The 14,414-nt window shown below is 40.9% G+C and overlaps 1 protein-coding gene across 1 annotated transcript in view; it reads left to right on the top strand.

The window, feature by feature from the left end:
* GRM3 (glutamate metabotropic receptor 3) overlaps positions 1-14,414 on the top strand; it is a 113,446-nt gene that overhangs the window by 95,627 nt on the left and 3,405 nt on the right. The window contains exon 4 of the mRNA XM_047753765.1: positions 3,657-3,831. Coding sequence (XP_047609721.1) covers positions 3,657-3,831 — 175 coding nt within the window. The remainder of the gene's footprint in view (positions 1-3,656; positions 3,832-14,414) is intronic.

The raw sequence follows: 14,414 nt of genomic DNA, 5'->3' as shown, positions 1-14,414 counted from the left end.
AATTGGATTGGATGTGTGGGTGTAAGAGAAGTGGAAAAATTAAGGATGACTCTCAGGTTTGTGGCGTGCACAAGTGAGTGGCCTTTGGTGTCACTTAAATGAAGCTACTAGGAGGAAAGGATCAAGTTCTGCTTATATATTAATTCTGATTTGCCTATTACATATTCCATAGCAACACGCCAAGACAGCAGTTGATATAGAAGTCTGGTAGCCCAGAAGATAAGTTGGAACTACGAATACATGTGTGAATATCATCCACAGGGGAAGTACTCAGGCCACAAAAGCCACAAAACTCAATGAGATGAAGAGAAGAGTGTCCAAAACTGAGGTCTGAGGCAGTCCAGCACTTGAAAGAGTTTGGGTAGAAAAGAAAAAGTCAGGTAATTCAGACAAGGAATGGCCAGTGAGGGAAGGATGTGTCCAGGAAGTGACTGACTCTGTCCAGTGTTGCTGGGATCTTAAGGAAGATGAAAACAGAGCAGCGTGGATGGGTGGTGTTCACAGATGCAGAACAAATAATTATAGAGAAATCCAGAGTCTTAATAGTGCGAGTTATTAAAGGAACTGGGCTACTGAAACTATGGGGCTAATACTTGGGCTCTGAAAAATAAATTCAAAGGTGTCAAATTTAAAAACAGGTATATTGAAAACTTATGCAGCAAAAACGATGACCAAAATGCACCTTTAGGTCTGCCTTCCACTGTCCCTTTCGTATTTAGTGAGAGTTATCAGCCCCAATCCATGGATGGAAAGTCCAGTGGATACATTCAAACACTGAGCATTCACCATGCCAGGCTGTCCTAGAGCTGGGAATAGAGCAATCAATGAAATGCTCATGACCTCGGTAGGTGCAGGAATTTGTGTGCCTTTAGGTGACATAAGGTCCTACAATCATTCTCAATGTAAAATAGTCTCAATTAGGAAATTTAAATTCTGAGTCCTATATAGTTACCAAAGCCACACCATGACTTAACATTCAATCTCATGTTCTCCTAAGCCATGGCCTGTCTCAGAGCTATGAGCCTGCGGCAGAGGTTGGCTTCCCCTTTCTCCCTGCTCACACTCCCCAGTCCACAGGCTGCTGTTTCCCTCTCAGCCCCGATTAAAGAGTAATAATGAAGAAGTAGGATGGTTCTTACATAATGGGACAATTCCATGACCTCTAAACCCACAGTGCCTAAAGACACATCCTTGGGCTAACTGGAAGGTGATTCAAGGGTGTTGTCGTGTGATCATCAGAACATTCATGCTGGCCTTTTTCTCCTGCAGGTCTCTGAGTGAGGTGGCAATTCTCTATTCTGAATTGTCACACTCAGGCCCAGGACAGGCAGCTATTCCCCCCTAGCCTCCTTCTGAGAAGGACTCCAGGCCCTTCCATATGGGTCCAAGATGGTTCTCTACGCTTGTGGCTCAGCTTGTCCAGGCATACCAATCATGTAGCCTCTGCTTTGATAAATTCTTTTTATTTAGTTATTTGTTTGACTGCACCTGCAGCATGTGGAAGTTCCCAGGCCAGGAATCAAACCTGTGCCACAGGAGCAACATGAGCCACTGCTGTGACAATGCTGGGTCCTTTACCCACTGTGCCGCATGGGAACTCTTGCTTTAATAAATTCTTAAAAGACTATCTCAATACATTAGCAAGTTTCTTTGCTCTGCTACAGACCTAACAACCATTTCTCACCTTCTAGATGTTCAAGCAGGAATCAGGCTTCATGGCAGAGCATCCTCCCTGCCTCAGGAGAACCTCAAATGTTTGGTAAACTGCCACAATGAAGCCCTCCTCTCTAGGCTTTAAGTCAGGAGATAGACCCAGCCCTTCTAAGGGAAGGAGGGTCTAGAGTTCACAAGCCTTGGTCAAGATCTCCTGCTCACAAGAGCCTCCCATTTCCTCTTCTTGTAAAGTTTTAAAATGTGTGAGGAGTTTCAAAATTACAGAAATGTTTTTAGAAAAGGTTTTCTTGGCAATATGCACACTTGAACCTGTCTCCCCCTCACTGGGATCTCTGATGGCTTCCATATGGGTACCACCGTCAAAAATGACGCAGAAAGACCACAGTTCTAATATCATATTATACATATATGTAAAAAAACAGGAGTTCCCGTCGTGGCACAGTGGTTAACGAATCTGACTAGGAACCATAAGGGTGCGAGTTCAATCCCTGCCCTTGCTCAGTGGGTTAAGGATCCAGCATTGCCGTGAGCTGTGGTGTAGGTTGCAGACTTGGCTCGGATCCTGTGTTGCTGTGGCTCTGGTGTAGGCCGGCAGCTACAGCTCCAATTCGACCCCTAGCCTGGGAACCTCCATATGCCGCAGGAGTGGCCCAAGAAATGGAAGACAAAAAAAAAAATATTTCAGTAATAAACTTGCTATCAGTAACATATTTATGATTTATCCAGGCTTTTCCATCATGGTATTAGAGAGTAGACTTTTCTGAGAAGTTGGCAAAAGGGGAAGGAGCTGGAACTTGGGGGCCAAGTTGGAGGCACTGGAGTGGTTAGAGAAGAAAAAGCTTTAAGATAGTGAGGATAGACTGTATTTTCAGCAATTGAAGTAAAACTAGACTGTGAAGAATTGTGACACAAACAACTCGATTTTTTTTTAAATCAAACAGAATGAAGTCTTCTAAAGTCATGTGGCTCTTCCAGTTAACTGTTCAGTGTTCAGCTTTCCTTGATTGTAGAAGAAGGTCAGACGCTTTAAGGCATAAGAAATTATTGCTATCTGGTAATAGCATCGCCCAGAGAAAAAGGAAAAAGAACCCTAAAATTACTCTAGGATTTACCATGGCTACTCTGAGTTGAAAGTGATAGAAGAAATAATTAATTTCTATTTTCCATACTGAAAGTGATTAAATACATAGAATCTAATTTGGGACTTTTCAGAAAATCTGTGGGAGCTGAAAGCCAGGACAAAAGAGGAAATCAGACAAGATGAAGCGTGAGAAGAAGGGAATGAAAAGAAGAGTTGATAAAGCCTAGTTCTGAGGTTTGCTTTCATGGGAAGAAAAGAGGGAGAAAGGAAAAAATTCTCTATCACAGTTGGGTCTATAAAAGCATAGAGAACAGAAAGATTGAACAGTGAGTACCTCTGATGTGTCAAAATTCCAGAGAGATGCTAATGAAATAATTATAAGAGTAGGTACCTTAGAATAAAGTTAAGTGTCCTCCAGTACTGAGTAGGGAAATCAATATGTGATTGCCAAAGCTCCCAGCAAGAAAGAGAGAGAGAAAAATGAAACAGGCCTAAATATGTTCATAATATAGCAAACTTCAAATGAGCCAAGTTGATTGACTTGACATCAGTTATCTGTCACTTCATCATTGAATACTGATTTAAGACTCAGTGCTTCTGCAGAAACATGTATATACAAATATAGAGGAAAAAACAAACAAAACAAGGAAATTCATTTGAGATCATGGCAAGCATTCAGGATCACCCAACACCAAGAGTGTTTGCTTACAGATTCTAAGCAATGTTTCCATATGCATTCCAAACTCAGAAGATCCAACATAATTACTATATTGATTTGGCTAGAATAAAGATCTGTGGATGCTCTGGGTTTTTCAGTGTGCTCTCTTTTTAGTGCTTTCTTGAATTGGCCACCAGATTGAATTTGTTGTCAGACACTTAACTTGGCAACCTTTTCTTGCAGGTGCAGACAACAACCATGTGCATCTCCGTTAGCCTGAGCGGCTTTGTGGTCCTGGGCTGTTTGTTTGCACCCAAGGTGCACATCATCCTGTTTCAACCCCAGAAGAATGTGGTCACACACAGACTGCACCTTAACAGGTTCAGTGTCAGCGGGACTGGGACCACATATTCTCAGTGTAAGTATGGAACTTGGCACTGACCCCTTCATACATAGCGCTATAGGAGGAAGCAGGCTGGGAGGGAAAGCAATGGACTTAGAAAAAGACAACACATGTCTATCCCCATAAGCAATCTCAATTCAATTTTAACAAGTGTTAGTTCGACCACTGTGTGCCAGGGACTGTGCTGGGTGCTAAGGATGCAGTGACAGGTGGAAGAGGTCAAGTTTGTGTTTTGGCAGTACAGACTCCATGAGGGATGAAAGACATTAGATCCATAACCACAATTAGGATTTCTGACCATGTTGTTGAGTCAGAGAAACAAGTTTCTAGTTCCAACTTGGCAACCAGTTCTATAAGTAAACCTCAAACACATCTCTTTACTGTTTCCTTCCTTGGTTGGCCTAGAAAGTTGGACAAGGTTGGTGCTCTGTAAAGTATGTCTGTGCCACACAGATGCTGAAGGTGCTTCATCAAAATTAAAAAAGGAAGAGAATCAAAAAAGATGGAAAATGCTATATCCTAAATACCCATTCAGAAGTTCAAAGCTCAGTACCCTCCTTTGACATGAGTATGATAAAGGTTTTAAGGATCTCTACAGCAAAGAGACCTGTTTTGCTCTGTTAATTACAGTTTCTTAAAAGTATCTGACCACTATAAAAGCAATGTGCATGCCATGGAATACACTTTGGAAAATCCTGGAATAGATCTTCCTCCTATTTCAAAGACCCAATGTTTTTTCAGCTGAGAACCAGCTGAGAAGCCAGTGGGAACTGAAAGATACCAGGATGACTCCCCAGCCAGAATTCACTCTCCTCCTGGCCTGCAAATATCTGAAATAGTATCCCTAGAGAATCATTGACTTCTTTAGGAGTCATCTAAAGCACAAATGTATCTAAAGGGGACAACCTTTTAAGCCATTTTCAGCATCTGTGGCATGAAGAAAAATTCATTGACAAAAGAATGCAGGGTAGGGCTGGGGGGCAGAGGGGAAGAGGGTTGGAAGTGACAGAGACAAATGACTACTTCACAATTCTGCCCGGAGCCGATGAGAAAGGGAACTTCAAAATAGCTCAGCATCACAGAGTGAGCAATCGCATTAGTGCCCCAGTTTCTCCAACAAAGAACAGGGTTTTGTAGGGCAGCCCTTCCCCTAGTGAACAAAGGGAGACTGGCAGCCGACAGCACGTTCAGTGACATACTGTATGTACCTCTCCTCAGTCTCAGCTGCTATGGGGTGGAGACTTTATTGTATTTACAGCTGAATTTCCAGGTGGCACCATGGTTGAGTGCCAGGACCTGGTATAACTTGTGAAATCATTTGCCTCGGACCTTAAAGAAACCTGCTCATTCCTCTAGCAAACAAATCTCTTTGCAAGCAGACTAACTGTAAAAGCTAGTTAGTACAAGACAGGAAAGAACTGGAATATAACTGAAAGAATAACTAATAAAGAAACAAGAGTAATACAGATAACGGGGACTATCATTTATTGTTTCCTTTGTGCTGGCCATCGTGCTAAAGACTTCAGACATGTGCGCATGCATGGTATAGTTTGTTTAATACTACAGCTCTTTGAGATAAAGAAACCTACCCAAGGTCACACATATTGAAAGTGGCAGAACCAAAGAGTCAGTTTCTCTGATTTCAAAGTCAGGGCACCAAACCACTGTATCGTGCTTCCTCATCCAGAAAACAAGCTGGAGAATAAACTAGGTACTTGGTAGGCTTTCCAGGAAGAACAAAAGGAAGATTATCCTAGGCGGTGTGCAGCAAGATTTACCTCTGGACAAAAAGAGTCCTCTTGATAGCTTAGAGCTCTTGGTTGTTATTAAAACCATTTAGCAAGTCCCTGAGTCTTCCACAGACATTTTTCAAATCTCAGTAATTTAGAATTGATGCCATTTTTAATGCAATAGTAGGAATTAGTAGATTCCTGAAGAGATAACAAGGGTATTTTACCCAAACAATCTCTCCTTAGAATTTCAGAAATGTTGATTTACACAAAAACAGTGTATTGCAACTGCCACGGTCTTCCGTAAACTGTCACTCTGTAATCTAATCTGCTAGTGGCCCAACTAATCAAGGTAGGCATTTATCCAGCCCACATTTTAGGACTATTTTGTTACTCAGTGAAAAAAAGACCTTTTTTTCTTTTTAGGGCTGCACCTAGGCATACGGAAGTTCCCAGGCTAGGGGTCGAATCAAAGCTGCATCTGCTGGCCTACATCACAGCCACAGCAAAGCTGGATCTGAGCCTTGACTGAGACCTACACTGCAGCTTGTGGCAATGGCAGATGCTTGACCCACTGAGCAAGGCCAGGTATCAAACCTGCATCCTCATGGGTACTAGTCTGGTTCTTAACCTGCTGAGTCGTGTCAGGAACTCCACTTGGTGAAATTTAAAATTTTTTTTTCATTAAAAAGGTCTAAATTTAGACTTCATTTACCCTGTAATTTCTTTCTAATGAATCTAAATTAATGAAGTGGCATTAAAGTAACAAAGTCAAGTATTTATGTGACACCTCTAGGCATTTCAAAGTACATAAGTAACAAATGTTTTGATCTTTTATTTGTAATTCTTGATCTTTTATTCATAGTTTTATATTTGTGGGCTCATTTTATCCCGAGGACTAGGTATCACAAATTCTCTATTTTATAGGTGAGAAACTAGCAAAGTTACTTCTCAAGGATACTCAGAGATTCAAGAGTTGACCCTGGATTTCCTGGCTTGTGATTAATATCCTTCCCATTTTAATACACTAGAAACTTGGTCATGAAATTCATCCGATCATTAAATGCTTGGGTACCTTCTATATACGAGAAATTTTTAAGCACTTGTGTGCAGTGGTGAATAGGACAGAATCCCTGGTCCCAGGAAGCCTAGTGTCTAGAGCAGTGTTTTTCATCCTGTGGAATATAACTCATTAATGAGTCATAAAATTTATTTAGTATGTTCGACCAGATTTTTTCAAAGAAAATAGAATAAACTACCTTAGAGTGCATTACATGTAATAGAGTAAGTAGTATTTCATGAAGTTTGTTCAAGTTTTATGTATATATACCAGATTCAGGTAAAATATGTATTTCTATGAATCGCAATCAAACAAATTTGAAAGCCACTGGTCTGTGGGATCTAATTCTAGATATAAAAGTGTTACTGACCCACTCTGATGAAAATGTAAGCAAGAGTTTTAGTATCACAGTACCTGTTTCCTCCATTATAGATTCAGCTCAAAAACGTTAAACTGCTCTAAAGCACACATTTTCCTTAGGGTATACATAGTTTACGTTCTGATAAGTATTTGCAGACATTTCATTCCATTGGGCTACTGTTACCAATATTGCTGCTGGTGTTCTAACTTTCTCCTTCCAGAGGTAAAAACAAAAATCCCATGTGTGGATAAGGGTAAGCTAATATAGCAACAGAGTTACCTCTCACACAGACACAGTTAGTTACCTATTCCCACATAACAAATGTCCCCAAAATATAGTGGCTTAAACAGCAACCCTTTCATCATGTCTTGTGTTGTGTTTCTGGATTAGGAATGCAGGCAGAGGCTCAACTGAGCAGTTCATCTACTCTCTGAGGTTTTGGCTGGGGTCCTTCTGTGGTACCAGCTGAGACTGAGCTGATCTGGAAGGTCCACGGTGGTTTCACTTATACGCTTGGCACCTTGGTGGGGCGCCTCTCCACATGGGATCTCGGAGAGCATGACAGAGCCCACCTAGACTCAAGGAGAGGGACATAGACCCCACCACTCAAAGAACTTGTGGCCCATTTTACTACGTGCACTCTCCAAACCCTAAATCCATCCAGTACTGCATTCTTAGCAGGGATTAAGTGACATGACACATTTAATCCTATGCAATACCAATACGTCACCTTGATTGGAAGGTTCAGCCACAGTAATTCCCAATTAATCCCCTGGCAAGGGAATAGCGGAAATAGCATGTCACTTTGGAGTTTCAGTGAGCTCCCTGAGAGCAGCGCATGTGGTTGACAGCAGAAAGAGTGCCAGTATTGTGTCTTAACAGCTGAGCAACTGCTCCAAAAAGATGGAAAAGCATGGCCAAATTCAGAAGCAGGCATGGAAGAAAGAACGGTTAAGGACATCTTGGAAAACTCACCATATGAGAAATGTTTATATAAGGCTGTGTACATAAGAATAATTTTAGTTGTGTCAGTTAACTATATACAGTGGGAGTCAGAATAATAAACGTAAACAGTAACTTTTTCCATTAAGTATACCCATATGCTAGTCATTCCCCCCAAAATTTGTGCATAAAAAAAAACCTCTTTGAAATTGAGATTCCCAGCCCCACCCTTTGTATCATGGGGTCTTGGCAAAAACCAGAAATCTGATGGGTAACAGATACCTGAGCTGGTTCAATGGAAATGGTCCAAGGAAAACATTTTGAGAATCTCAGCCCAAACGATCCTATCTGCTTCATCAGGGGGTATCAGTGCAGAGCAGGGAGCTCTACTTAGATGACCCTCAAAGAGGAAGGAGGGACTGGGTTCAGAGAAGGATAGGCATTTTGTGATGCTGTCCTCTGCCTCATGATGTCAGAAGCCATATCCCTGGACAGTTATTTGCCCATCACCCACCAGAACCCTCCAGAGAAGGCATTTCTCTTGTAGAAGCACCGTATCACTTAAAAAACATTTACTGAAAGTAGGGGTGCACCTTCCAACAGCAGGAAAACTCAGAGATCCTGAAATCCCCAACTCACACTTGTAATGCTGCTCCCACGCCCACACACATAAGCAAACAGCCTTTGTATCTGGATGAGAGGGGGAAAAAAAAGTCATTCTTGATTTTGTTCAGCTTTAAAAGCAAAGGATCTTCCCAGGGCTGATTCCCAAAGATAGGCATCAAGAATGTATGCTGAGGGAGTTCCGTGGTAGCTCAGCAGTAACGAACCTGACTAGCATCCGTGGGGACATGCAGTCAATCCCTGGCCCTGCTCAGTGGGGTTAAGTATCCAGCATTGCTGTGAGCTGAGTGCAGGTCACAGATACAGCTCAGATCCCATGTTGCTGGGGCTGTGGCATAAGCCGGAAGCTGCAGCTATGATGCGATCACTACCTTGGGAACTTCCATATGCCATGGCTGTGCCCCTAAAAAGAAAAACTAACCAACAGAAAAGAATGTATGCTGAGAATCTCAGCATCTGCAAGTTCAAAGATTTTGTTTTTTTAAGTTAAAAACTCCACCTGACAGCATCTTGTTCTACCCACATGGGCACTGAATGTAAGTGGAATGGCACCATTTTGAGGGAGACAGGCTGGATGTATGTGTGAAGTTACACAGCATAAAATCCTATAGGCCTCATCAGGTCAGAATGCCATTGACACTAATACGGGTTTGTGTAAGCATAGACTGGTGAAATAAGTAAGAAATGGGAGTGTCCCCAGTCGTCTGCAGAGCTATTAGGTACCCAGACTTGGTCTTATGGGAGCATGAATTTCTCTTGCATGGTCATCATTCAGATGTATGTATGTCATTATCATTAAGATCAGCCAAGAGGCTTCTGCTAACTAATGATGCCCAGATTTGGGTCCCCGAGGAGCCATGGGCATATGGAGATTGATTTCCTCTGCCAAAACCTGATTCAGAAAGTCACTTGTCCAGGTGGTAATGTGAGAACTGGGCAATTAATAGAATTATTCTTTATTACAAAGCATTTGCATATAAAAAGAAAGTGGTAGTATAAAAAGATCCAGTGAAGTCTTCTAGAGTCATGGTACAATTTTCCCCAGAGCTACAGCAACAGAAAGCAAGTACAGGAGGATCAGACTTTGCACTTATCAGTGGCCCAGCTTTGACGATACCCCAATCGGCAGGGGCAAGCCACTGTTCAATTCTGCTTAGGACTCTATAAAAGAAGAAAAATAGTACATAAAGCCAAGTTTCTTCTCTACCATGCCAGTTCAGAAAAACATCACCATCTACCTGCACTTTACAGTTCAGGGAGTTCGACGATGACTGGCCAGGCAAATGAGCAAGTTATTTGCAACGCAGACCGAAGTGACAGGCTTCTTCACCACAGGCATAAGTATATTATAAACCTAAATCCTCGCTGACCGACACAGGAGGAGCCTAGAGTATTCAGCAAGTTAAGCCAATTGCTTCAAGGCAGAATATAACTAATGCATCCAAATCAGAGAAGTGTTAATCCATTTTCTGTTAATCCATTTTCTCTTAAGGAAGAGCAGCATACCTGAGACCCTTTTCCCATTACTTTGCCCTCCCCCATTGACGATGCAAGGATAGAGTCTCTGGTTGTAATAAGAAACCCTGTATATATTAGGAGATTGAGGGTTAATACCTCTGCTTCTTTTATTTGACATTTCTATTTACTTGTCTCACAGCCACTCTTTTGCAACCTTTAAATCATTTTCTCCTTACCGCCACTGTTTTGCTAGGTTTGCCCCAAGCAACCAGAGCCCACTTTCTTAGTGACAATAGAGACGGGAGCTGGAAGGGATGCTAAAGATCATTTATTCTAACAACTACACTTATGGATGAGAAAACCAGAGCCCTATCTATTAGGTACTTTAAGGAACTTGATAACTGAAGTCATAGATAAAACTCTCAAAAGCTGCTCTGTGGCTCCTCTGGCCTCTCTGGATTTTTTCTTGCCTCAGCTCAGTTACAGAATTCATCTCAGAGACGATTCTGACAATTGAGAATCTCAGCATCGGCAAATTCAATGATTTGTTAACTTAAAAAGCTTCCTCTTAAGCACCACACCTGACAGCATCTTGTTCTACCAGACTGGGTTCAGACTAGTATTCTTCTCAAAATCCCATACCAGGGAGTTCAAAAGCATAAATCATGTCTATCTGAGACCCCAGTGGTCCCCCCAGGCTGCACAAAGACAAGCAAGCCATGGTAACCCAAAGCGGCGACCCACAAAGCTTGGCAGAAAATGTCATTTGATGAAGAGAAGGAACACTGTTAATGGTGACTCGCTAAGTGTTTACATCAGATATATAATTTCTTTCATTTAAATAGTTTTTAAAAGCAAATATCACTTTCATGAGTTGAATTACATTGTATAGGTTCTCTTCTGTGTTGTACATTTGAACAGAACGTAGATGCGATAGCTCAAAGAAATTTCCTAAACGAGAGTTTAATATTGTATGAGACATACCTAGAGTCATATGCATTTCCATGTAGCCCCCAATTTATGAACCCTTTGGGAACACGATACCTTGCTCAGAACTATGTATATATGTCAATAAAAAGGAAATGTGTATTTAATCAAAGAGTGCCCATACACTGATCTCAGATGATCAATACCTTAAAACAAAGCAAGCAAAGGGTCTTATATCAATTTACTACACTCTATTTCTTCTACTTCCTTTTCATTTTAAGTGAAATTCTCTGGAGAACATCCTTAAATGGAGATATCTGTGTGCCTATAACAGGATAATGCTTACTCATATGGGAAAAATTTTTTAAGATGTCTGCCTTACCTGGAGTAATTTCAGAGGCTTTGGGATAAGAATCACTAACCAAGTAAATGTAACCAATTTGATGTATAATCCAGTTTTTTCACTGAAGAAACTTTTGTGTCCTGACTCAGCTCCAGGCACTGGGGATGCAGTAATGAGCAAAATAGACAAACTCTACACTCATGGTGCTTGCATTTCTAATAGCAAGAGGGGGCAGAGACAGACAAACCAATAATGCATAAGATATTATACCTCAGGAGTTGATAAGTGATGTGGAGAAAATAATCTGGGGCATAGACAAATAAGGAGTACTGGGGAAAGAGAGAGCTACTGTTTTTTATAGAGTAGGGGGAAGTGATAAGGAGACATTGAGCAGAGACAGGAAGGAAATGCAAGAAGAGAGCCACACTGGTGTCTGAAGGAAAGACATTCCAAGCAGAGGCAACAGCAAACACAAAGATCCAAGGATGGAAGAACATCAAAGAGGCCAGTGAAGCCAGGGAGAAATGACTAAGCATGAAAGTGAAAGGAGATGAAGATAAAGATGGAACAAATCACCTAGGACTTCGGAGGTCATTTACTTTTCTGTTGCAAGAACTGGGAAAACCTTCAGTGTGGTACCAATGGAAGCTAATATGGTGTGCAGATTCCAAGGGGAGGCTGACAGCATCAGCTCTGCTAGAAAGGAGGGTTAATGCCTGATGTTTATTAGAGTTTAACCGTTCTGGCTTATGATTTTGATCCCTAGACATAGTAGCACTTAAAGCTCCTATTAGTTGTGTGAGCCTCAGAGTGAAGGAATTTCTGATCCTTGCCTGAAAACACATTTGTATAGAAAAGAGGAGAAAGAGGGGATGTTGAACAACTAAGAGAAGGCAAGACTAATAAAAGATAGGTGGAACTGTACCAAAAATTCTTGAGTCCTTTTATTTACAAATTATTTATTGTGCATCCAACTCTGGTACTTCTCGAGGGAGGGAAGAGAGAATAAAAGGACATGACTCAAAAGAAAGCATGACAGCATGAGGCAGCAACAATGGACTGAGGTATGAAGTTGAAGACCAAGTGGAATTTCTGTTGATAAGATAATTAAGTTGTATTGTGGCAATAAAAAAGGAACATGCCATACTTTCTCTTTCCATACATCTTATCTCACAAGAAATGAATCACTGAATGAAGAAGTCTTTGCTTCATAAGTTCCATTTGGAAATTAAATCTTGAGTTTATAGATTTTTATCCAGCACCACAATAATGAATATGATTTTTGCTTAAGTCTACCAGTATAAGACAATTATTTTGGTCATAAAGGGAAAACACCCCCTGAGAATCTAGCCCATATTTATTAATAATGGATCCTCTGTCTTCCACTGAGAAATATTTACATCGCAAGGCTACCAAACCAGTGGCTACCAGTGTCCTATCTGTCCAGACAACATAATCAACAGATGTACCTCTTCTGGAAAGGGACCAAGGGGCTCTAATATGAGTAAATTCAGGTGATAAGTTAAAAAAACAGGTTCATTGACAAAGCAGGAAGACAACACAACAAATGGTCAATGGAAATTGTATTCCATGACCACAGCATTAAAATATCTAAACAAGCAGACAGGCTGGAAGAAATGTGAGGTCACCAGGAGCAAGGAAATGGAACAGATGGGAACAGACTGGAATGTTATTTTCTTTAAGTGTTTGTTCTATTTTTTTCCAAGTCAGATCTATTATACAGTTTTAGTAACACACTGATTCTCAGGAACCAATCCTCAGCCATTAAACTGACCAACAGACTTGGCATCCACAAGAATCTACTAAACAGATATGTTTAGCATTGATTGAGGGCCCAGTTATCTGAAAAAATAGGGTCATTTTCTCTAAAGCTTGGCCAGTCTCTGCATTACTGGTACAAGAGAAATAGATTTCACACTGCTAGAGAAAGCTGTCACTTGGCTGCATTGACCTCTAAAAGCTTTACCACGTTTGTGAAGCAAAACATGCCTTTTGATGTGTGTGAATGGCCCTTCTGTCATCAACAGTGGAACTTATTAGGTCTTTTTCAGCTTTAAATAGCAAAAAGTACCACCGAGAGTAACTCACAGTGGCCACTCACCACACTCCCAGGAAAACCAAAAATAAACCTGCACATTTCTCATTTCTGACAAAAAGGATGATTATGGAAATCTGCTTAACTGCACTTAAGAAAATAGGCTAAATTTATACCATTAAAGATCTTGTGAGAATTTCATCAGAATAATAGCAAAAACTTATCACCAACACACACACGAAAATAACAATATGTTCCTCTTCCACATATTTTACTACCTTAGGGAATAACAGATGGGCTAATACGGGAGGCAGATGTAAAATATTTATGAAAGGCAAAGTAATTGAGATAGCAAACTCATAAAACAATAATTTCCTCTACTATATTCAGCAGCATGTACAAAAATGAGAATGTTTTTTACATAATACAATAAAATGCACTGGCAAAAGCTACAGATGAAATAGTAAAGGAGATGCAGAAAAATATAAGTTACGGTTCTTTGATACACTAAAATGTGGTAAGGGAAAAAAGATAACTGCAGAAAGAGTCTTGTGAGTGTTTTTTGCTATTGTTGCTGTTTGGGAGAAGACCCTGAATTTGTATTATCTTCCTCTCAAAGAGCTTAAACATTCTAACATAGGGTGTTCCCTTCAATGTCCGAGTCAAGCAAGTAGATGATTCTAAGTTATTCTGTAAACTTCCATAATGATGTCCACAGGGAGTACAGTAGAAGACTATTTGACACTATAGCTTGAGGACTTTCCACGTGTCTACCCTGTATCTCTTACCTATGTGGTCAAAATATCCCCAATTTTGAAGAAAGGAGAATGCAGTAAGCAAACAGATCATAGGCGTACACTTCAGATCAGCATTCCTTCAAGTCTCTCAATGGCAGAGGGAACACCAGAGTAGCTTTGCCATCTTTACAAATGCGGGGAGAGAGGGGATGAGACTAGTTCAAGGTGGACAGGGAGGAGTACCAGCACACCAGCCCCTGGTTGGCCTAGACTTACCCCCTGACACATTATTCCTCTTCCATCTCTGAAAAGGAAGAAACCTGCACAGAAATAATAAAACTTGATCTTGGAAAGATGAAG

The sequence above is a fragment of the Phacochoerus africanus genome, chromosome 11 (assembly GCF_016906955.1).
Source record: "Phacochoerus africanus isolate WHEZ1 chromosome 11, ROS_Pafr_v1, whole genome shotgun sequence".
Lineage (NCBI taxonomy): Eukaryota > Metazoa > Chordata > Mammalia > Artiodactyla > Suidae > Phacochoerus > Phacochoerus africanus.
The sequence above is the reverse complement of the archived record's forward strand: the minus strand, read 5'-3'. Positions and strand labels throughout refer to the sequence as shown.